Source organism: Amphiura filiformis, chromosome 19 (assembly GCF_039555335.1).
Source record: "Amphiura filiformis chromosome 19, Afil_fr2py, whole genome shotgun sequence".
Taxonomy (NCBI): Eukaryota; Metazoa; Echinodermata; class Ophiuroidea; order Amphilepidida; family Amphiuridae; genus Amphiura; species Amphiura filiformis.
Window position 1 is genome coordinate 41,133,121 of NC_092646.1, and position 22,742 is coordinate 41,155,862.

The 22,742-nt window shown below is 36.4% G+C and overlaps 2 protein-coding genes across 6 annotated transcripts in view; one reads left to right on the top strand and one right to left on the bottom strand.

Annotated features, from left to right (window-relative positions):
- Nucleotides 1-16,675, bottom strand: part of LOC140141311 (intraflagellar transport protein 88 homolog) — a 45,397-nt gene extending 28,722 nt beyond the window's left edge. For 3 of the 5 annotated variants that reach the window (XM_072163143.1, XM_072163138.1, XM_072163142.1), the window contains exons 1-13: nt 16,587-16,675; nt 13,098-13,236; nt 11,961-12,023; nt 10,631-10,648; nt 9,627-9,668; nt 8,773-8,835; nt 8,044-8,107; nt 7,586-7,658; nt 5,706-5,796; nt 4,850-4,954; nt 4,043-4,145; nt 2,539-2,653; nt 1,229-1,460 (exon numbers count right to left, since the gene is read on the bottom strand). In XM_072163143.1, the coding sequence (XP_072019244.1) occupies nt 1,229-1,460; nt 2,539-2,653; nt 4,043-4,145; nt 4,850-4,954; nt 5,706-5,796; nt 7,586-7,658; nt 8,044-8,107; nt 8,773-8,835; nt 9,627-9,668; nt 10,631-10,648; nt 11,961-12,023; nt 13,098-13,178 (1,050 nt within the window). In that variant the 5' untranslated portion in view covers nt 13,179-13,236; nt 16,587-16,675. Of the gene's footprint in view, nt 1-1,228; nt 1,461-2,538; nt 2,654-4,042; nt 4,146-4,849; nt 4,955-5,705; nt 5,797-7,585; nt 7,659-8,043; nt 8,108-8,772; nt 8,836-9,626; nt 9,669-10,630; nt 10,649-11,960; nt 12,024-13,097; nt 13,237-16,556 lie in introns of all 5 variants that reach the window. The other 2 variants (XM_072163141.1, XM_072163139.1) reach the window with 2 other exon arrangements.
- Nucleotides 16,676-16,776: 101 nt separating this feature from the next.
- LOC140141312 (mitogen-activated protein kinase kinase kinase 7-like) overlaps nt 16,777-22,742 on the top strand; it is a 122,252-nt gene continuing 116,286 nt past the window's right edge. The window contains exon 1 of the mRNA XM_072163144.1: nt 16,777-16,976. Coding sequence (XP_072019245.1) covers nt 16,905-16,976 — 72 coding nt within the window. The 5' untranslated portion in view covers nt 16,777-16,904. The remainder of the gene's footprint in view (nt 16,977-22,742) is intronic.

The following is a 22,742-nucleotide window of genomic DNA, read 5'->3' on the forward strand; positions in this document are numbered from 1 at the left end:
TACACTGTATTCAATTCTGTCCCCATTCACAAAGGACATACCACTGCCAATGCAGGTGTCTTCAAACAAAGAACATCAACTCAACAGTTGGAACACCTCGTAACTCCCTACTTGTGTCTTTATGCTCATTTTGTGGGAGCAGGTCACATATTTGCCCATTCATTGAATGTGAGGTTTAGTATGGGCGTATATAGGAGAGTTTGGAGGGTGCATATCATAAGTATTGAATCAACCCAACATCATGACAGAATGACACAAAACTTGTTAAATCACAGACATTCACAAGATTATCCATGGCTAAATGTGGATCATTTAGTCAACAGAAATACTTCACACTTTTTTTTTATTTATTTTGAATATCCATTTTTTTTACCAAAATTGAAATATGATACACTGCAGCAAACTGCAGCAAACTGCAGACCTCAATGGAACCTAGAAACAGGGTAGGCAATTTTACACTTTAAAAATATAACTTTACGCATGAAAAGAGGCCATGCATATATGGACCATTCACGGTTGGAAGTCAATCTAGGGTTGCAGTGTACAACATGATTTTTGTCTTCATTTTAGATGTGATTAGTTATGCATACCATCATACACACAACCCATTCAACATACAGGATGAGGTAAGAAAAGTGAATAAAGACACTCCGTCTTTGGATGCAGTGGCATAGCCAAGCGGGCAAAGGGGGGCAGTTGTGCCCCCTGTGGGAAGTCTTGCCCCCCTGGGATGCTGGCCCCCCCTTATATGTAACATTTTCAGCCCTTTTTTGTACTTTTTATAGCCCATTTTTGACCATTTTCGTCAAAGTTTGCCCCTGTTAAAAGTTGGCTTGCCCCCTCTTTGCCCACCCTCTGAAAAAGGTGCTGGCTACGCCACTGGTTGGATGTGGTTTTGCAGTTGCAGACCTGCCAACCTACCGAAGTCAGAAAAAGGGATGGATTTGCAGGTCTATATTTATCACAATAGACTACAGAAAATGCTATAGCAAAATTTTTAAGTGAAATTTGCATCATTTTCTGCTGTCCTTTCAATTTTTTACATTTAAATTTTCAGAAAGCCGGACTGTCTCTCATTTTTACTTTGGTAAACCCCAAATGAGGGACAGTCCCTCAAAATGAGGGACAGTTGGCAGGTGTGAGAACAAAATTTTTGTCCTAATTAAAAAATAAATACCAATGCAACATACACCCTTATATCCCCAACACACACACACAACCAACTTACCGGATGGGGCAGATATTTATCCTCATCATCCAGATTAAGATCCACCTGTAGTAGTCTTGTGAATGTCTTCTTCATCTTCTCCCTGTCTCCCGCTGCATAGTAACAGAGGATTAGGTTGAAGGCTGTCTTGTAGTCTGGTCTCTCCGTCATGATGTGTTCGTACGATGTGATGGCATCGTTATACTGACCCATCTTCACAAATACTACACCTATATTCTGCATGATATGGATTCTGATGGTAGAATGAACAAAGTGGGGTTAATCAGTGACAATGGCAGTACAAGGTGTCCCCAAAGAAATTAAATCCATGAAAACTTAGAAATTTGGAAATCAAAGGATGTGATAGTATCTCTATGCATCTACTCCTATGTCCTGAACGATGTCAATTTTGGAAGTTGAAAGAACACTGGCAACAATCACTGACAGTGGAGGTGTCCCAAAAATAAAGTCAATCAAGCAAGCATGTTCATAGAAAGCAATTGATTTTAAAATATTATCATAACAAGTGAGCCATTTCATTTGATATCTATTTTTGGAATAGTTAATATATAATAAGGCTAAAAAAATGTTATGTCTTGAAGCCCAGGCGCACATTCGTTCGTTCAGGTGAAACAGCAAATTTAATTTTTATTTCTTTTATTTATTTTTTTATTTTTTAGCTTTTGCCATAAAATCATGAAATTCTGAGACAAATTTGGAAGAAAAGTTACTTGATTTGATACTCGCATTGTTTAGGTATAAAACAATTGATATTTGTACCAATTGTGTAAATCAACAACAATTTTATTCTGTGTACTTTTTAACACTCGAAAATGACATCTTAATTCAAAATTTAGTAAAAATCTTTAAAAAAATGAAAATCTTTAAAAAAAACACCTCATTCTGCATTCGTTTTTTGAAACTGCCATGGACTTTGAGACATAACAATTTTTTTTAGCCTGACTAATGTTCATATCTATAACAAATGGTTCAAATTTGGTGGCAGTTTCAGCACTGGGCTATTCCAGTTGAAATCCACACACCCCCTATGGAAAACATAACCTTAATCTCCCACACAGGGGGTGAAGATTTCAAATGGAGTTACCTATTCAGGTAACCACATTTAATATTCACACTCCCTGTGTGGGAGATTATGGACATGTCTTCCATAGAGGGTGAATTTCAAATGGAGCGGCACATTGCCAAAATATAGTGCTTACATTACAATGAGAAATTCAAAAGTAAAGCAAATATTCAATCAAGTCTATCCTGGCCTTTTTAACAGGTTGTGTGGATTTTGAGTTATTTCCCATGATATAACCTACGCTTACCTCATTTCTTTATGAGTGTTTGGCACTTGATCTAAAGCCATGCGGTAATATTTGACAGCTTTGGCAAAGTTACGCTGCTTGAAGAAGATATTTCCCATGTTGACTTTTAGGCGACCTGATATCAATAAATAAATAAAATAAAAACATGTTAAAACCAGTCAGAGACAATGTGTTAATGAACACCAACTGTAGAGAATCGAGATTGTGGAAAAAATAGCCACATAAAAGGTGGAGGGCATGCTATAAAACTCTACATTGATAAAATGCAGAAGGGAATGGCAAGCATCAAACTCACAGGAATTCTATGCAGAGGGTTAGAGCACACCACTAAATCAATGCACCATTTGTTCCGGTACAATACAAACCTTTTTTGAGGTATTTTGGCTGCTCTTTGGACTGATAATCAGAGAGAGTAGCATATTATTGCTTAAAAGTGTAAATCCTATGCATGATTTGAATCGCCAAAAAAGTTCCAAGCGAATAGGTCCGCGAATTTAAAAAATTAGAAACAGGTTTGCAGTCTTGAGAGCATATCACAAACAATGAGGGCACTGTTTACGGCCTTGTAGCGGGAAAACAAGGTGAAAGACTACCCATACATTGAAACATATGTTAAACTTTCATCGATTTGTAATTGACTGGTTATATCAAATATTTGAGAAAGAACAAGGTCTCAGAACAAGCAACAAAAACTGGCATTTTTTCAATGTATTTCAATGGGGGTGATTATTTAGTGGTGTGCTCCCTGGTGCAACATATTTCGGAATCTACAAACACTGGTTTATAAAGCAATATTTGTTTCCAACATTTTTACCCATAATATTGGCTGTCAATCAAGCCAGTGACTTGGAAACCATATCAGCTTGTTTTCAACCATGATCAAATTAAGTTGCCTCCTGACCCAATCAGATTTCCAATTACAAAATGTAACTTCTGTGAATTTTGTTCGTTGTGAGCAATTCCAACTAAAAACGAAGGTGATTTACTCACGTTTTAGTGACTTTTCACCACTACACAAGTAATTTCATCAGACTTGCAACTCATCACATCAGACTGTTTCCTTTTATGGACAACAGGAAGCATTGTAGAGGGTGTGATGAGTTGGCCAATGATGTTGTTGAATGCGTATACCCCCTCGAGCTTGTCCTTGTTTAGAATGTCGCTGTAGAGGGTGTGATGATGAGTTGGAGGACACTTTAAACAAGGACCAGGGGACCTACGCATTCAACAACATCTTTGACCAACTCATCACACCCTCTATGGTGCTTCCTGTTGTCCATAAAAGGAAGCAGTCTGATGTGATGAGTTGCCAGTCTGATGAAACCACTAGTGTAGTGGAGAAACGTCACTAAAATGTCCGTAAATCACCTTCGTTTTTAGTTGGAATTGTTTACAACGAACAAAATTCACAGTTGAAATCAACATTCCTTATGAACTTGTTCAACGACAAATGTAACTTTTTTATAAGCTGAACATTTGCAAATACACAAAATAACTATGTTACCTGCATTAGAAAACATCTTATTTTTCACTATAACATTGTAAGAATTGAGAGCCTCCGTAAACATCTCGTTAGCTTCATACTGGTTGGCCAGGTTGAATAGTACCTACAAGCAAGACAGAGGAAGAGACTAGTATGTAAATGAGTGAATATTCTTAGTCATCCAGTAGTTTTAACCCCCTGAGCACTATCTGCCAATCTAACATTACCTCTGATTGGTCAATTACACCAATCAGAATTTAGCTTTGCAAATAATTCACTTCCATTTTTTTGCATGGTGAAATTATTCTAACAATGTTGCTGATTGGGCCAATTGATAATGAAAACAGGTAGTTATCATGGGGTTACACAGAGTTTGAAAATAAATCCAATACTGGAACTTACTTTTTTTACTTTGCTATGTTGCGTCTGGAACCACCCGATTTCGTCAGACAACTGACCCGCTGGACTGGGTAGATTTCTTGAAGCTTAAAGCAAAGTTGTCACACACTTTATAAAAACATTGAAAATTGGTTTCTTATAACTTGCATTTTTCCACCTATAATAAAAAAAAAAGTAACTTTGCTTTCTCTGACCAAGACGAGGAGGGCCCTACAAGTTACACAACATCTTTGTCCAACTCATCACCAATTCACCATACCCTTGATGACAGTCTCCAACACCTTCAAAAGGGCAGTGAATGGGATGGGTTACCTGTCTGAAGAACCTGATAGGATATTGGAGAAACATACCTCAAAACAAGAGTAAATATATCATCTTTTACTGCTGGATTTGATATAAGGAATTAACCAAATTATGTGACTGACTTACCGAGTATGTCAGGTCCAGATTTATCTGATCATTGTTGTCCAATTGTTCTCTTTGTCTGACAAGATGCCTCTCTTTTCTTCCTGCTTCTTTAGCTTTCTCCAGTGCCTGGATAATTATAAAAAACAAATTTGTATGACACTGTGTTAAATCAACATTATCAGAAGTTACGACAAGTATCATCAGTGACCAGATTTTTTAGTTTGTTTGATGGAAGTCCATTTATCTTGATATGGAGCCTGCTTTGTCGCTTTGACGTAATGTTTATGCCAACGGACTGAGCCAAACTCATTTTTCTTACGTTTCCATTTTGACTCCATGTTCAGTTTGGACTTGAGAAAAAGCACAACACAGGCATTAAGTTTCACCATACAACACGCATACATAAGAGTATGGGATTCCAAATGGAACTCAAAGATGCGAGGAAATCCTATACCAGGGTTCCGGAGTTACGATGTGCATGCATAAGAAACCCTGTTGTACATGCAACAGGCCAAACGGCACACATGCTATACTCATCGCACTGCAAGTAACTCCGTACATTTATGATACAGAATTTATTCCAGAGTCCACATACAAGTACACACAGATTACATGTACTTTAAAATAGAAGTTTCCGGCCTGGAGTTGCCAGGCCCATGCAACATGATTTGGCAGTATACACTACTATCTCTCTACCATGAGTGACACACAAGCATGGCAGAATCTAAATTCTCTTAATTAATTCTGTGATTAAATAATAGTTTTGACATATTTCAGTAATCAACCTTTGGTTATGCAATTCTTTTCAATATGATTGTTTTTTAATTGTGCTTTGATTCCTTTTATTTTGGTGTCTCTATGGGTTGTGGGTTCTTACCAAGCTGAGTTCTCCTCTGCCGTTAGCAAAACAACTCTCTTCTATCAAGTCATTCACTTGTTTCTCCAACTGCTTAACTTTTTCTTCAGGTCTAAACGAACATGATACCAGAAAGAAAAAAAGATAGAGAGAATATATTAAGGTTTACATACAGGTTAGTTTGTTGCAACAGCCGAGTCGGTACTTCTCTATGGTTGTGAAGCATGGACCATGGACCGCCACTCCAAAACAAAATAGAGCTAGATGGTTGCTACACACGTATGCTGAGAACTGTTCACTGGATGCAGCACATTACAAATGCTGAATTATATGGTGATCTCCCAACAAGAGCACCGATGGCGCTGTGGCTCTTTGCGTTTTGGGGACAGTGAAAGTACTTTTTCTTGGGAGTCAAATGCGCAACAGGTGACATCATTTGATTATGTGAGAGGTCACATGTTGGTTGGTACATGTAGCTATCTCATTTGCAGAGCATACATTAATCAATTTAGGACACATTTGAACTCAGATTTCCCCTGGGTGACCTTGGATGACTCCGAAATGCCCTTCCAAAAATTTGACATTATGGTATCATTCGAACATTATTTTCTTCCTAATCATCTTGGTAAACTATTTTCATGATAATTATTTTATCAAAAGTAGCCATGCTGCACCAGCCCAGCTGGCGTATTCAAAATCCTAATGTAGAAAACCACGACCTTGACCCGATGCATAGAAAATAACCATGGATTCAGGGTTGCCAAACCCGCGATTTTGTAGCCCATTGGGCGACTTTTGGCCCCGAGACTTTTCCCTGTCCCATATAAACCAATTGATGGTAAAGAGAAAAATTGGGCGACATTTCGGTTATTTGACCCGCCATTCAAGCCGAAATTTGTTGGCAACCCTGGTTGTTGTTTAACCAAAAATCGTCACAGTGCTTTCGTACTGCACTTGCGCAAGCAAAATAGTCCCCCAGAAAAGTAATTTGTTCAGATTTATTCGGGGATTTATTCAAGATTCAGACATGTTCTTGACTATTTTTTGACATTCCTTAACTATCTCTTTATTTAAATTATTAAAGAAATAGTGAAGAAAAGTTAAGAAGTAGTCAAATAATTTCTGATCAGAACTAAATCTTAAGAAATGTACCTCCATTGGTTTCCGTCTGTATCACGCATCTTAAATTATACAGACCAGAATAATCTCTAGCACACACAGGGAACCAAGATATAACTCGATTATCGTGACTATTTTGGTCTTTTTTACCCAAAAATAATACTTTTATCGCCTGAATTTCAATAAAATCTGGAGTGCAATCGATTCAAAAATAACTTAGCCAAACTTAGAAACGAAATTTAAGTCTTCATATCAGTCATTAAATGATCCTTAGCATAAAAACCAACAGCGTATTGTGGCCTGAAAATGAATGCTAGTTAGTTCCATGACAAAGCACTGATAGCTCCGCTCAGAGCCAAAAATTAGTAAAGATCAGGGAGAGAAGAATAAGGTTTGAACAGAACATTGTTCTAGGAGTCAGGTGCCAGTACCCAAACTAGTCTACTGGATACAGAAGCATGAGAGGTAGAATCCTGGTAGACTAGCTCTTACCTACATTGACATCAGCAGCGTAGCCAGATTTTTAGTCCCTATTCATCAATTTTTCATCCCATTTTTAGTAATTTTAATGACACTTTACTCTTTGCCATCCCCATTTTCATGCCTTAATTTTTTTTTTTTGGGGGAAGGGCACTTACCCCCCGGCTTCCCTTGGCTACGCCATTGATTGACATCCTCAATGGACTGATGGAAAGACATTGTGGTTTTGGGAAATCCAACAGCCTTAAGCAAGCAATCAAGCAAATTGTATTATGTTCTGATACTATATAACTGCTACTCACGTGTCTTCGTTCTTGACTTCCAGTGGTGGTGCTGGTCCTTTTGATCCTTGATTAAGAGGGTCAAATGGTTGACCTAGAAATCATACAAAACATTGATTTCAGTTAAGAAATTGTGTATAATAATACCTCTATTACTATATACAGGTGCAAAACTAATTGTGCATCAGCTGCTTTGCAGGTATTACGGAAAATGTAAACATTCCTGTTTCAAGATTGAGAAAAATGCTTGCTATTAGAGCAAGTGAATCAAAAGTCACCTCAAATCTACAACGTTAAAGTTATATTAGTAAATAATTTGTGAGTCGTAAAAAGTAAACACAGTATATCAAGTCTGTTCCATTATATACTTATAGAAACTGCACATGTACTTTTAATGGGAGCATAATGCATCAAAATACCTACAGAGGGAAACATACCATTTTGTTTTTGGGGTTTTTTTTGGGGGGGGGGAGACTTACCTCTCCCAGCTGATGAGTATCCTGCTGCTTTCACTGCTGTCATAGGTCTAGCTCCACTGCCATCCTGAAAGTGGTATAAGGGGGAAATATTCACATATTCACTAGAAATAGTGTGTTTTAATGAAGAAGTAATAGATTGTCTTAAAATTTTTGGTTTACAGTTCACAGTATAGAACACTCACACATTTTGCTCAGCTAATTGAATGGACACATTAGCCTCTTATATATGTTGCTTGGTTTTAATTAATGAAAGTATCAGTCTCTTCAACTGGCTTCACAGTTGTTTGATGGGATCATTTTAGTTTTTCAAACAAAACATCATGTACAACCAAATTTTAGGCTTAAACAACTAAAAGCCATATCATGCTAAGGTATACAGATGCTATTGAGTCATTCTCAACTTTAATTTCCACTCTTTTACAAAATTATTCACTTTTACAGCATTTTTAAAGCTTTTTTGAATATAAAATGTATCTATTAATGACAAAATTGGTGGCGCTATTTAGTTACTGGAAATTACACTTTCAAGCTTTTAATACAAATAGGTCCTTTTATTTAAGAAATAAAGGGTAATGCATGATCCTTTACACGAAAATAATGTGTCCGAGGCAGTAAAAACGTAAACTAGACTTAGCTGTGGTCTAACCCACGAACACAGCCGTGTTGTGACCCCTAATGACCTTTGACCTTTATAAATCTGAGGTAATGAAGATAAAAAGGTACACTTACCCCCTGTACTGCTCCTGTTACTGGTCTACCCATGGAGGAAGTTAACCCGGTCTTCAGACGAGCCTGTTGTAATAAAACAAATACATAAATACATTGTAAATAACGGCATTGAAGGAACTACTGGATGCGAGATTAAGTTAATTTATTAACCCTAACTCTATAAAATCTAATCACCCTAACCCATTTATATGTAATGTACGGTTTCGTTGGCCCGGCCAGCAAAAATCCTGTGGCTACCAGCTGCAGATGGCATGCGTGGCATGTGAGGGGTCCTGGGGCGAAACCCAAGGGAAAAGTCCAACTTCTTTGTTCAGCTTCTCTCCTTTATTGTTCCTTCTTTCCTTTTGGATAGCCAATAACCACTTAGAGCGATTGGGCAGTTGTTTATGAAAGACAAATGACCCATGCACATGTGGATAGCAAACCCCCATGTATTAATCTTTGCTACATTTATCAAGCTTTCAGTTTAACCACAAATACACGAAGCCATGTATTAATCTTTGCTACATTTATCAAGCTTGAATGCAGCTTAACCACCAATACGTAAAGCTCTTAACTATATAATTACAACCTTTTGACAAATATTTCATGTAATATCAAGCTGTGAAATAACTCACTGTTATATCCATGGTTATAGCTATCTTGCATTTTATTGCAGATTTTCAAGAATTTTTAATGAGTAACTTGCATCAGCAAGCAAAGAGAACCTACACATAAGCTGTAGGCTCTGGTTAAAGTGATATACTAGGCCGATTCCATTATCATTTCATGAAGATTTAACACTTAAGATATAATGTTACACTTTACTGTACAATTGGTTGTGCACATATATAGAGCTTTATTTCTTGACATACCTGTGCAGCTGCTGTCCCCATCTGACCTCTGTTTAACCCAAACTGCAGTGAAAAAAAAAGGATTGAAGTTATAAGATATTTTAAATGACACTTGGTTGTACATGTACATCATTTCATCATTTTGTAAGCCTTGGTAGTGACTTTAATGTCCGTCGTCTGCTGTGCATGCTAGATGGCTGTTTATCAGTCCAAAACAGGGTCCATTTTGGAATGATTAAAAAAAAATTAAAAAGTCAGAACAGATTTAAGGGTATATCACTAGTGGCTCCGCGATAAACACACACGCACATAGCGCGGTACAGAAGAAAGTATACACGCGCCTTACACTGCGTACACCCTTAGTACATTACATGTTCCAGTTTGGCCAAGAAACACTTAATTTGATTATAGTCACCAAACGCTGGTAGCGATTTCACAATCGCCAGCAGTGTGCAATTGCTGCAAGCCTCAAGGCCTCTAAGTTAAAGTCAACTGGCATGCAATTTGCCGCTCGCCGCTCGGGCATGTTAGCGACGTATCAATTAGATATCGGCAATCGGTCTGCCAATTAACGATGGAAGTGGCGTCATAAAAATATGCTGTGCTCCTAGTGATATGCCTGTTAGTGTTGAAACAGAAAAGGTGATTTTGGCCTCCCTCCTGTTATACATGATACTCAATAACAGATTTGTTGCAGGCCTTGACCTTTCTTTTCTAGACCTACGCTTCCAATCCTTCTCTCAATGTTACAAAGTTTAATCTGGGTCTTATGTTAGCTTTTGTGTTTCTTAGATTTTATTCATGCATGAGGTTGTCTGATATAGATAAGTAGGTAGATTTTACTTGAATTTTACTGCAAGTTCATAATTATGTATTATGTATTCCCTAAACTTAAACCTCAAGTTCATGCATGTCATTCCAAAATTAAATTTGTTTCTATAATTGTTGATTAAACTCTTTAAATGTTTGTGACTGCCAATTTTAGATGGTATAACACAAAAGGTAACATTTGAGCTCAAACTTACCGTCTTTTGAGCCGTCATCTGAAAAGGGGAAAAAACAGGAAAACAAATTAATGCCATTTAAAAAATATACACAATAATATGACATTGGTCACAAAAAAAATCCCTTTTGTTCAAGGTCAATGTTGGGTACTTCCTTGATAAGTTCCTATTGCATGCACCAAAATGTAGAGACCAAAGTTTTCCGTTTTACCGGTAAAGAAAACGGAATCCTGTGTTTTGGTGGAAAACCAGTTTATGTCATAACTTCTTGGCGAAAACTTTATCAGACTAATTGGTGTTATTTTAAGCTTTGCTTTGCCTTAAACAATCCTAATTCATGCTAAAATAATGGTATGTCTATGTTGAGGGTGCAATTTTGTAATTTGAACACTGTTGGAAACTGGAATTGCAATTTACAAAAACGGAATTTGCCTTTTAGAAAACGGAAAACTTTGGTCTCTACCAAAATGTCATAAATTTGTGTAGTTACTTGAAATGGGCTATTCCAGTTGAAATCCAGACACCCACTATGGAAGACATGACCTCAATCTCCCACACAGGGGGTGAAGATTTCAAGGAGTCACCCATTCAGGTAATTTGAAATTCATCCTGTATGAAAGATTTAGGTCATGTCTTCCACAGGAGGTGCAGCATAGTGCTGTAATGCAGATAGATTATTGCTGCATTTTCTTGCATTTTGCTACTGATCTACTGTGGTATGCTGTGCTGCATTACACTACTCCAAGTGAATTCCATACACTTCCATGAAAGCCATGACCTTAATCTCCCATACAGGGGGTGTAGATTTCAAATGGAGTCACCCATTCAGGTAACCCCAAATGTTTACCCCAATGAAATACAAAGGCGACCAACAAGCTACATTGCTGCTGATGATGAGTTTTAGTACATTTTCTAAATATTAAATAATGTACAACATTATGCAGCATAACCCTATAATCAATCTTACACATTCTTTCAAAGTGGAAGTTAAGGTCAAAAATTTCAAATGATGGACAGCTTTTCCTCCCAGCTACTTACACTTTAAGTACATATCATTTAGAATTTATAAAGTTTACTTTGAGGATTGTTAAATGTCAAAAATATAAATTTTTAATAATTTGCCATGACAAAATTTGTATTATATCACAAATTTCAAAAAATCTTTGATATCATCAGGACATTCCTCGTATTCAGAAAGCAATTTGATGTATCTGATGTGCTCTCATGTCCCACAAACGTTGCTAACAGATCCCTTAATCCTGGTCTAGTCTAAAATGTGAGATTTATTCCGTATTCTGTCAAATGGTAAAGATTTATGAGACTAGTCTAGGATTCAGGTTACTGCACTTACTGGGGCTCTTCTTCCATGACTTGTTCTTACTGCTTGCATAAATCCTTCATCTTGAGCTAACGTCTGAAAAACAAAATATACACAATTACACAAATCAGTAAATACTTCACTCAACAAAATGCTAACCTACCCAAAACAGATTTTGAATTCAAAACAGCAAACTATTTCTCAATGTCGATTGCCAAATCATTTGCAGTTCCAGTCCGAATCGGTCTGCAAATATTGTATTACACTTGAAATGACAGGTCAAAGATGTACACATGACTGATTTCCAATTTCCAACTTCCTGGAAATGCAGCAAATATTTGCAAAATGTAATCAATGCTTTTCCCTTATCAAGATTCTAGGATAGTTTCCTGATCACTTGCTCGCATCACTATTTCATTTTGGCCAAATTGGTCATTGTTTTGATGAAAAAGTCATCTGCATATTGAGATGAACATAATCAAAAATTTACAACTCTCAAAATATCACACATATACCCTGCTTATGATTTTAACAAGTTTGTCTAGTTGTAGGGATAGAGGCAGGGTTCGATTTAGAAAATAAAATTTACATGCACAACTCTAGTTTTTTCCCTCAAAATGGGCCGAATAACACAAAATTTTGCATGCACAGGCAAAATTCTACATGCACAGAGCCAAAGTTACATGCATTTGTGCATGTAAAACCCCTCTAAATCGAACCCTGGATAGAGGATATAGTCAAAAAATTAACATCAACTTTCATTAGCCTAACATGATTACCATAACTTTTTTGTACCTATCATAATACTAATCACAGAGTGTCCGTCCGTGCGCTATCGCGTTCGCGCGATATCGCGTACACGCGGTGCAATATCGCGTGCTCGCGGTGTGTTATCGCGGAGTATCAACGGGGTATGCGCAGAGTACTGGTACCGCATCGCGCATCAGAAAGCATAGCCTTGTTCAATATAATTATGTATAATACAACAATCATTATCAGGAGCTGAGAAAATGGAAAATGGCAAGTTGATAAACAGAATTTATATTTAGAAAACTGTAAAATTAGGACTTTATTAAATCTACATGTATGCCAACTGAGTGATTTTTTGATACTCAGGTGCTTAATTCTTGAGTGATATCAGCATAGAACTATTGATTGGTTAACACTTACTTGTGTATCATATACAGCATTGTATTCATTGAATCCCGAGTAGATATCATCATCATCTCCCGCCAAGTGTACGTTCTCCATTTTGAACTGATTCCTTTTCGGTTCTCCACTACTGCTGACGAAACCTCATGTAATGTGACTGAAAATTGAGTGAAAACAAAGTGAAATAATATTAATCTTTCATGCTGAATGAAAATCAGCTTTTGTGTTTAATAACATTATACTTTTAAAACATGGCTGCGAAGTAAACACACATGCACAGCCGTTCACGATGAATTGCATCAACAATGTTGCTAAAATTGTACTTCAACAAAAGGTTGGACAGTTCAAAATAGGCAATCTTTACTTAAAGAAAAGATATAGTTGACTAATCAAAATAACTTAAGTTTCATCCATATTTCAAAATTTTCAAGGTAAGGCCCAATACATGTGCTGTGTGCCAATTCACTCACTATTCAAAACATGGTATGCACACAACAGATTTCTTGGCCAAACTGGAACATGTGCATTGTAACCATGTAGCGTATAAGCGTGTACTCAAGCCCGCATTTAGGATTTCATTTGGGGGTACTGATTTTGACCTTTTGCCAGGGGGGGGGGGCAATTTTGTGAAAAGTGGATAAAATTTGGACCTTTTTGTCCAAAAAGCGTAAAACATCTGATTTTTTTGATCGCTACGCTCGCAAATTCTGAAATTTTGGGACTTGTATACTTTGCCAAATTTGGGGGGTACGTCACACCCCCCCAAGCGCACGGGCCTGCATGTACTCAATGTAACGCGCGTGTACATGTTTTCCTCTGTACCGTGCTACATGTATGTGAGTGTGTTTATCGCAGAGTCACTAGCGTTCACAGTGTTCCAGTTTGGTCAAGAAATACTTAATTTAGCTGTAAATAAATTACAGCCCCCGAAATGGTCTACATTTTAGACAACCGCAATTCTAAAACATTTAGTGATGCTGATCCTGATACTAGTTAAAAATGCAATCCCCAACCCTTTGGTTACCTTTGTACGAATTTGTAGCCAAGTCTCTGTGTCAGAAAATGCCTAAATTGACGCATTGGTTCAGTCCATGAATATTTACCTCTTCCGTACTCCAAGATGACCGCATGTGAATTCACAGATATCTGTGAATACACAGAGTATACATTGAAGAATTCATCCCAGTGCAAGAAAAACAAAACGTGGGCATTGGTAGGCCTACCGGTATGATATTTTTGTTTTGCCTTAGAGTATATCCGTTGGAAAAAAAATTCACCATTGTGTTAAAAAAAAAAAAAAAAAAAAAATGCAACAGCGATTTTTTTTTCCAACTGTAGAAAGTTTCTAGATGCACAATCTAAAAGACAGGAAAAAAATATCATACCAACTTTGCCCACCTCTTGCTTTTCTTGCCCTGGGATGAAAATGGAATGGGTTCTTCAAATTCTGTGTATTCACATGCGGAATCTGTGAATTCACAGATATCTTTGTATTCACAGATCTGTGAATTCACCAATCGGTTCGTACTGAATAGCCCGAGGTACTCACACCACGTCACTATGTCTACAATTTCCACTGTCCTTCTCCGTATGAAGGTCTGACTCTGAGACTCCTGAGCCTATCTGGTCCAGGGTACACATAAAATACCACTTTTTCTCATAAAATACCACTTCCTACCATTCCTCATGTGAAGATGTAAACAAAACATATTTGGTGCATGTTCGGAAAAATTTGAGCACATATTTTGAGGATGTACATGTAAAAGGCCAGACTTGTGACTGTTATCGTTGCTGTGTTTTGAATTCTTCCTATAAATAGATGCTGTCAGTGTGACATCATCACCGCGACGCGAGTTCACGGTGCCCCGTTTCTACGTACGTACGGCATTCATGGCCCTATGGTGAGGAAGGAACAATTAGGGCCATGATGTTTTGGGCTACGTACTGATTTATACCAGTGCCACTGCAAAAGAATGTCACCACTGACAATTCTTAAACACTTGAGAACGTTCCTGCAATCTTATTGGTTCTTACCGGTGTGATATGACACGATATCACATGGGTCAGCGCGTGCACATAGACGCGATACGCGTACTCGCTATTTGAACCAATCGGAGGCGCATAACAACAACGGGACTGATCATTTTAAGCCCTACATGTACTATGTAGGTAATTCCTTGTAAAATGTAGAGTTACTTTAATGTGATTTAAATTTGTAATACTTTCAGGCATGAGACTGCACTTTCCTAAAAAAAACTGAAAAAACTGAAAATGCGTGTGAAATTGGGCAAAAAGTACCAAAAACAGGCTGAAATTAAATAAAGTTGCGGAAATTTTGACTAAAAAAAAACTGAATTCAGTTTTTAAACTGAAAATTCTCATGCCTGTACTTTGTGTGATTGTGTCATGAAAACATAATTTCTGGATTAACAGACCCCAAATACATATAAATACATGTAGACACCAAAATGAAATAAAAAGCTTTAAAATAAGAAATTATGCATCAGTTTATTAGAATTATATATTTTTGAGACCCCCCCCTTCCTGAAAATGGTATTTTGGCCAGCACGAGCTCATTTCTTGGCCAATTTTCATTAAAAAGGCCCGTAAAAAGGTGTCAAAATTCTCAGGAAAACAAGCCTCATGAAGTAAGATGTTACTTAGCTGCAAGATGAAAGCCATTCTCTTGTAATTTTCAAAATTTTCCATGTGTTACCGAAAGGGTCCCAACTTATGACACAGACAGGACCAAAGCAGCCTGTATTCAGGGTTCGAATTCGGCTGTATCGCATAGCAGTTTGCTCCACATTTTGAAGTAAATGCTACCCAAGTTTGCATTTGTATAGCACTTTTTATAGTGCTTTAGTATATGGAAGTATCCTGATTATGATGAAATAGCCAAAAACTGCTACGCACAATTTTTAAACAAATTCGAACCCTGCCTGTATTGTTTTAGCCGCTGTCGTGCATCTATTGTCTCTTATAAGTTATAACACGGGCGACATCATTATTTTTGGCGTAAAACAACTCGGCTCCGCCTCATTGTTTTACTTAAAATAATGATGTCGCCCGTGTAGTGTTATGAGTCTGAGACGATACATGGATAGACATGATTATGATGATAGATGCACTCCAGCAGCTAAAAACAATACCTTTATTCTCTAACAGTAACACGATCGCCGATCACCAGCGCTGCATTTGGACCACGGAAGAAATAAAAAATATTAAACCTTAACATGAAAAAAAAAAACCAGAAGTTCATGAGTTTATCATCATCCCGGATCATCATTTCTGACTTCATTGAAATTCAATTCATGAATTCATGAATTCAATATTTTGCTTGCCTTGGTAACGGCACCAAAATTGCTTTTAAAAACTCCCCCGTGTGTTTAAAATTCATAAACATGCTACCTGAAGTTTGCTTACATGTACCCCTTTTCATACACTAGTAAATCATATATTCTACGGATTTATTACATGAAATATTACGTTATAATTGCAACTTACGACACCTGTATCGTATAAAATTGACGGCTGCAAAAATATTTCCTTCCCAGTAAGCTTTGCGGCTTTTATTCTCAACATCTCAATAGCTCAATGTACTCTGTTTACTTTTTGAAGGAGACATAAAATTGAATACCAGCAAAAGTGACATGTCAAAGGTCAAATTGTGGGGTCAAAGCAGGGTCAAATTTCATTCAGCACGAAAACAGGATTTTGCAGGAGAAGTCGAGAGGAGGAGAGGGATTTCCCATGCAAAAAGTCATGATTAAAAGCACGTAAAACTTACAATTATGGTGTCATAGACATAGTTAATTACTTACTATGGCTGCTAAACTGGAAACGCAAGCCAGCTTTGCTGAAGAAATTGACTTTACTGACATAAAATTTGAGAAGGTGGGTAAGCTTACTAATTTAAATTTAAAACTTAAAAGTTACAGTAAAGTCTTATTCAGATTTCCTTTGACAGCTTAACCATCGCGTATACGTGCGCGACGTCAAGCGTGTGCATTGGACCTTGTGCAAATAATACACGCTGGATGGCTAGCAGTACGCTTAATTTGTAAAAGGAAATCTGAACAAAACTTTAGGTAGGGTGTCCACTGTGCAGCGCACGGCGTACCGTTGTTTTCCATTCACACACAAGCACACGGCTTGTTGAACGCAAAAAGCAAACGTTTTAGAATTGCTCCCATTTGTTTAATATTTAAGATAGAGCTATACAACTTCGTAATACAACTAAAAAGCGATGAAATCAAATAGAAATCCAAAAAATATTGAAATCCGATGAGTATTTTTGCATCTACGATTTTCCAAAGTTGAGGTTTTTCCGACTCGAGCGGCCATGTTGGTCGCTTTTTTGTGATGGCTCCAATATTTTTCGTCAAAATGGTGATTTATATCTCAAAATAGAAATAAATGATTATTTTTATTAATTGTACCGGTACATTAAGTACAGACTTCAATGCCCTATATAGGCTACTGAAATCCCTAGATTTTTTGATAAAGGGAAAGTATTTTAATATTTTTAAAAAAAATTTATCACTTACGGAAATATGGTTCCCGTGGCCCAATATACTGTATGTGATATCAAAATAAAGCTTGTTCTGTCGGCTACAAGATCCATTAAAAAAAATCTCTGTAAATCGCCCACGTGTATTTTCTTTCCCATACATTGTCATACCATACCCGCCCGTTGGTTTCAATGAGAAACAAGGTGAAGCAGCTGCCGTGTTGCCAGCTAGCTCACGCAATATCGTCCCCGCTGTTAGTGCACATGACTAGCGTACGTGCAAAACCACGGCATGTGCCTGTTCTGTATGACGGCGGGCTGTCGAGTCTGCATGTGTTGCCGTATTCAACTAACACGTGGTTCGCTCGAAGCCGGTTGGGGCCGGTTCTGTGTTGGTGATTGTAATAAAAAAAATGACTGTTCATCTTCTGGTACATTTTAGAGATGTTTTATCCCGAGTTTTATAAACAATAAAAACCAGGCAGTTATGTGGTACAGGTTTTTGTTTAAAAGATCATAGGCTTGCAGATGGTGAATAGAATGTTATTTCTATTTCTAACGTAATGATTTGTTTAAATGCAACCACGCAAACCATTAATATGTTCTCCCTCATTGATTGTCTACTACGATTGCTGGTCAATATGGTATCACCCAACAGGCCAAGTATGCAGTGATACAGTCGCGCATTGCAGGTGTAGCTGGGCTATTCCATTGATTGGAATAGGGGTGATGTCTCAGGGTGATGTGTATGATATTAGAGGGGCACTTTTCAAAGCCCTAAATTTAGATTAGTTTTTCATTTTTTTAAAAATAATACTTATTTATTTAGTATGTTTATTTTATATACAACATGTTGGTTGTTTCTTTTTTCGAATTTAAGCCTTTAAAAAAAAAAAAAAAAAATTTAATTAAAAAAATACACACCAACATTGGGTGGTGAGAGGGGGACGGGACCGGGAAAGAGGGATGGCAAGGGGTTTGGGGCATGAGATGTGAAAGGAAGACATGCAAATAAATCTCTTTTAAAAAGTTTAAGACTTTTAACTTTAATTGTTCACAAATGTTTTTTTAAATATTTTCGTATTTTAATATAACAGGTCTCAAGTTACTGGTAATGAAACAGGAGAGTTTAAGGGGGATATGGGACTTTATCTTTGAGGTTTTTGTTTGTTTGTTTTGTTTTGTTTTTTGTTTTGAATATGCTCAATCAAGTCAATTAAAGAATTGTTTGTTGATGTTCTTTCATATTAATCTTAGCTCTAATTTTTGGTTCACATTTTGCAAGGGTTAAATTGCTCCTCGGTCTATACTTTGAAATACCCATAAACAAAATGGAATATTCCACTCAGTTTGCAATTGAATGAGGCTTGTATTAAGGCGATATAATACCCCGATTTTCATCAGTACCCCTCTTCTTTTTTTTCTTGCAAATTTATTAAGTACATATATATGTTTATCACCTCATGTCCTTAACTTATAAAATATATCTACATATAAAGTGACTTTCAACCATTTTAGTAAGTCATTTTAACCCTATATATTTTTTGTTTACTGTAACCTAGTAACTCAGATCTGTGTTTCATAACAAACCATAATTTATTCTTTTCAAAATGTTCAAGTAGGGTACATGAATAGAATACATTAAATCCTTTGTTATACTCTCTATAGAAAATCTATAGTGGTGCATGCAAAATACCTACCATGATATAACACTGAATAAATTAAATACACACTTATACAATAGATGCATAGTCATTAGTTGTTAGGAGAAGAAAAGGCTATTAGGTCACCGTATGTCAGGTTATAGGTCAATTGGTTCAGGTCAAATTTAAGCATCAATTTTGAATACACATGTGAGAGTCTGTGATATCATATGAGGCATAATTTTGATATTCTGTCTTTAACTGGATATATATCGAGAAGTGCATGGTGGATATACTAATATACCTTGGGATGTAAATGGTGAGTACAATTTAGAATGCCTAGTTGCGACGGATTTCACAAATAAATATAAAATAGTTACCAAAATCACAAAAGGTAAGCTTACGGAAAACTACCCAATATGGTTGTATAGGTGACAAGAAATACAATTTTTTTCATCATTGCTGTAGTATGGTTGTTGTAACCTGTTACCTATGGCTTAATTAAGTTTCAGTGCAATAATGTCGCAAGTTAAAAATACAAAATATAGCTCAACATTGAAAATAGAAGCATTTTAACCAGTTCCTTTTTTGATAGTTGTGGAGCACCAAGTTCATGAAGTCATAAAAGAAATCAGGAACCACTTATTCCCATTTTACATATCAACTTTATTTCCCTAATGTGTTAGCAACACATATCCAAAATTTTAACGAAATCTGTTGATAGTAAGCTTTCCAAAATGAAGTGAATTTAAATCATCAGTGATGTACCTCCTTTTGGCTTCTATCTGTAAAAGCATGTAAGCTACATTGATACCGATACCACCAATAAAACGAGAAGATTTGCCCCTTCATTTTGCATACCACTTTGTCCAATTTTTTTTTGTAATTTCTTCACAAAATGCAAAAAATGCAAAAAAAATCAATGGGTGTAGTACCCCTTAAATGATTTTATTTTATTTTTCAACCATCCTATTTTTACAAATAGGAAACAAATGTACATTACATATAAATCAAAACAATTCATAAAGCCTACATTTAAATACATGTGAACCTAAATTGAAGTTACAAAAATCCCTCAACATGGATTGATTCACTATACTTGTTCCATGCATTGAGCAGGCCTACTCTATTATCTTCAACAAAAATATTTATACATTATAAAAATGACAAAGACTAGAATTGTGTTCTTTCAAGTACAGGTATATTTTATTAGCAACATTACAATAGAAAATGTGAGCATTCATGTATACATGTGTTCCCTCAAGAGACAAAGGGTCGAAATTGAAGAACAATTAAAATTACCCCTTAATTAAATGGAACATCCCATTTTAAGTATGTTATTTTAATTTTAAAAAGTTCATTTGAACAACATATCATACTTAATTCACTTCTCAACAATATTATACAGTTGCTGTCAAGTGTAAACAGATCACATTGCAAACATTACCAAACAAATTTATTATAGCAAATCTTGAGCTTCATTTGTACCATCGCTGTAAGATATGCTAATTTATGCAAATTAAGCCTTAAAACTAACAAAACATCAAATTATTGAACATAAAACTTGATCCACATCATGTGTACTACCAACATGCCAAGTTACATAAGAATTGCATTTCAAATAACTTCACAACAGTACTTTAGAAAATGTATTTCAATTTAGCACAATTTTTGTTATTCCCCCATAGAGATTGTACAGGCTTGATTCACAGGTGGAGCCAGGCCGTTGCAACTTCTATACTAGCGCAATACAAAAAGATGGCGTCAGCGTCGGCTTCCCCTGTGTATTACCCTGTGCTGATAGCCTAAAGAAACTGCAGAAAAATGCTGCTGCCACCTACGATAGTACTGCGTAGTGTTGTGGAGACTTACGTTAACATGACGTCACGAATATGCTAATTACAGAAAATGCTGCTGCCATCTACGTCCACATGTTGCAAGCGTGACGATCGCTGACCTCACATCGACGAACGGAGTTGCAAGTCCATCGCACTTCGTGCTCTATTATACGTCCATGGTGGAGCCATGAAAGCAATGCATTATGGGTAATATCAAATATGAGGCAAAACGATGTTTTTCAAAGTGCGATAACTCAAGAATGGCTATAGCTATTTGAATAAAACTTGGAATATAGTTAGACAAGGGATAAATACTTCCAATAACAAACATTGCAGTGTCAAAGAAACAGTAATTTTGTTTACATATTGTCTACAAAAGCGCCCTCTTTTGCACTTTTTACCAAAACGATTTAAAATTGCGCTTTTTGACGCCTTTAAAACGGTTGTATCTGGGGACCGGACGGTCCGATTTTGATAAAAAAAATTTTAATGAGTGTCTTTCAACATACTCTTTAGGATAAAATTTAAAAAAATACACAATTAACAATTTAAAATTTTGACCTGGACACCCTACTTTAGGTATGCCAGGTGAATTTAAATTTGCCATCAAACTGCATCATTATATATATATTAAAGCCCTAAAGCCCTTGAGTAAAGAAAGCCAAAACTGAAAACCTTTTTGTCATAGCACTTTCCGTGGCAAAATTACATCTTTTCAAAGTGAAGATCGACTTTCATCAAAAAAGATTTTGCTAGCAAAATTCCCCAAAACAGCATTAGGCCCTTCACAATTAATTCTTAGTTTCCTGTTTCCCGCCCGCGTCCAAAGCAGAGAATTGCAAAATATTTAATTATTTTATTTTTATTTTGGATTTTCTCTTTTAAAATAACTTTTATTAACCAATTTGCTACTTTCTGACTTTGATCATATCAACTATAATGATGAATAAACAAAGAACATAACTGTACCATTACTTATGTATAAAATCAAACATAGTTGTAAAATAATTAAATGTATTTTCCTACTCAAAACGGGTTGATGTGGGTTGCGAGTACTGCGACTACTCGTTTTTAAAATAAAGAAAATAATAGATAATTAATGATTAAAAGTCACCTCATCCCTTGTTTTCAACCATGAAACAGGAAACTAAGCATCAATTGTAAAGGGCCTTACGGGGGTGTTTCTAGATCTTAGTCTCATGATGATAGCAGCTTTTTATAATGGAACTGCTATCAAAATCCCTCTAAAATTCCATGTGTGACTGTGAGTGTCTCATCACCATAAAAAATCATATATTTGGGTCAAGTGAAGAATAGACAACATATTTATGTATATTTCCTTGACCGACCTGTTCTTGAAAAAAATTGAAATTTCTATGTAAATATGTATTGTGTTTGGTCCCCGGTCTAGGCGAATTTCGCTGACTAGCAAATGTGTTAACTAAGGTTTGCCTGGCATACCTACTTACAGTCACACAGGTCACAGTTGACAGTTAAAGCCATTATAACATTTCTGTGAAATTAGATTAATATTTATTTTCCATAAAAAGTTAGCTTAAATTACTGTCAGATATGTCCCCTTTTAATTTTTGAGCCGAACAAGTAAGGTCAGGTAAAGCATAGAAAATTGGAATTTACTACTACGGTTAGCATGCTAGCGCCCAACGTC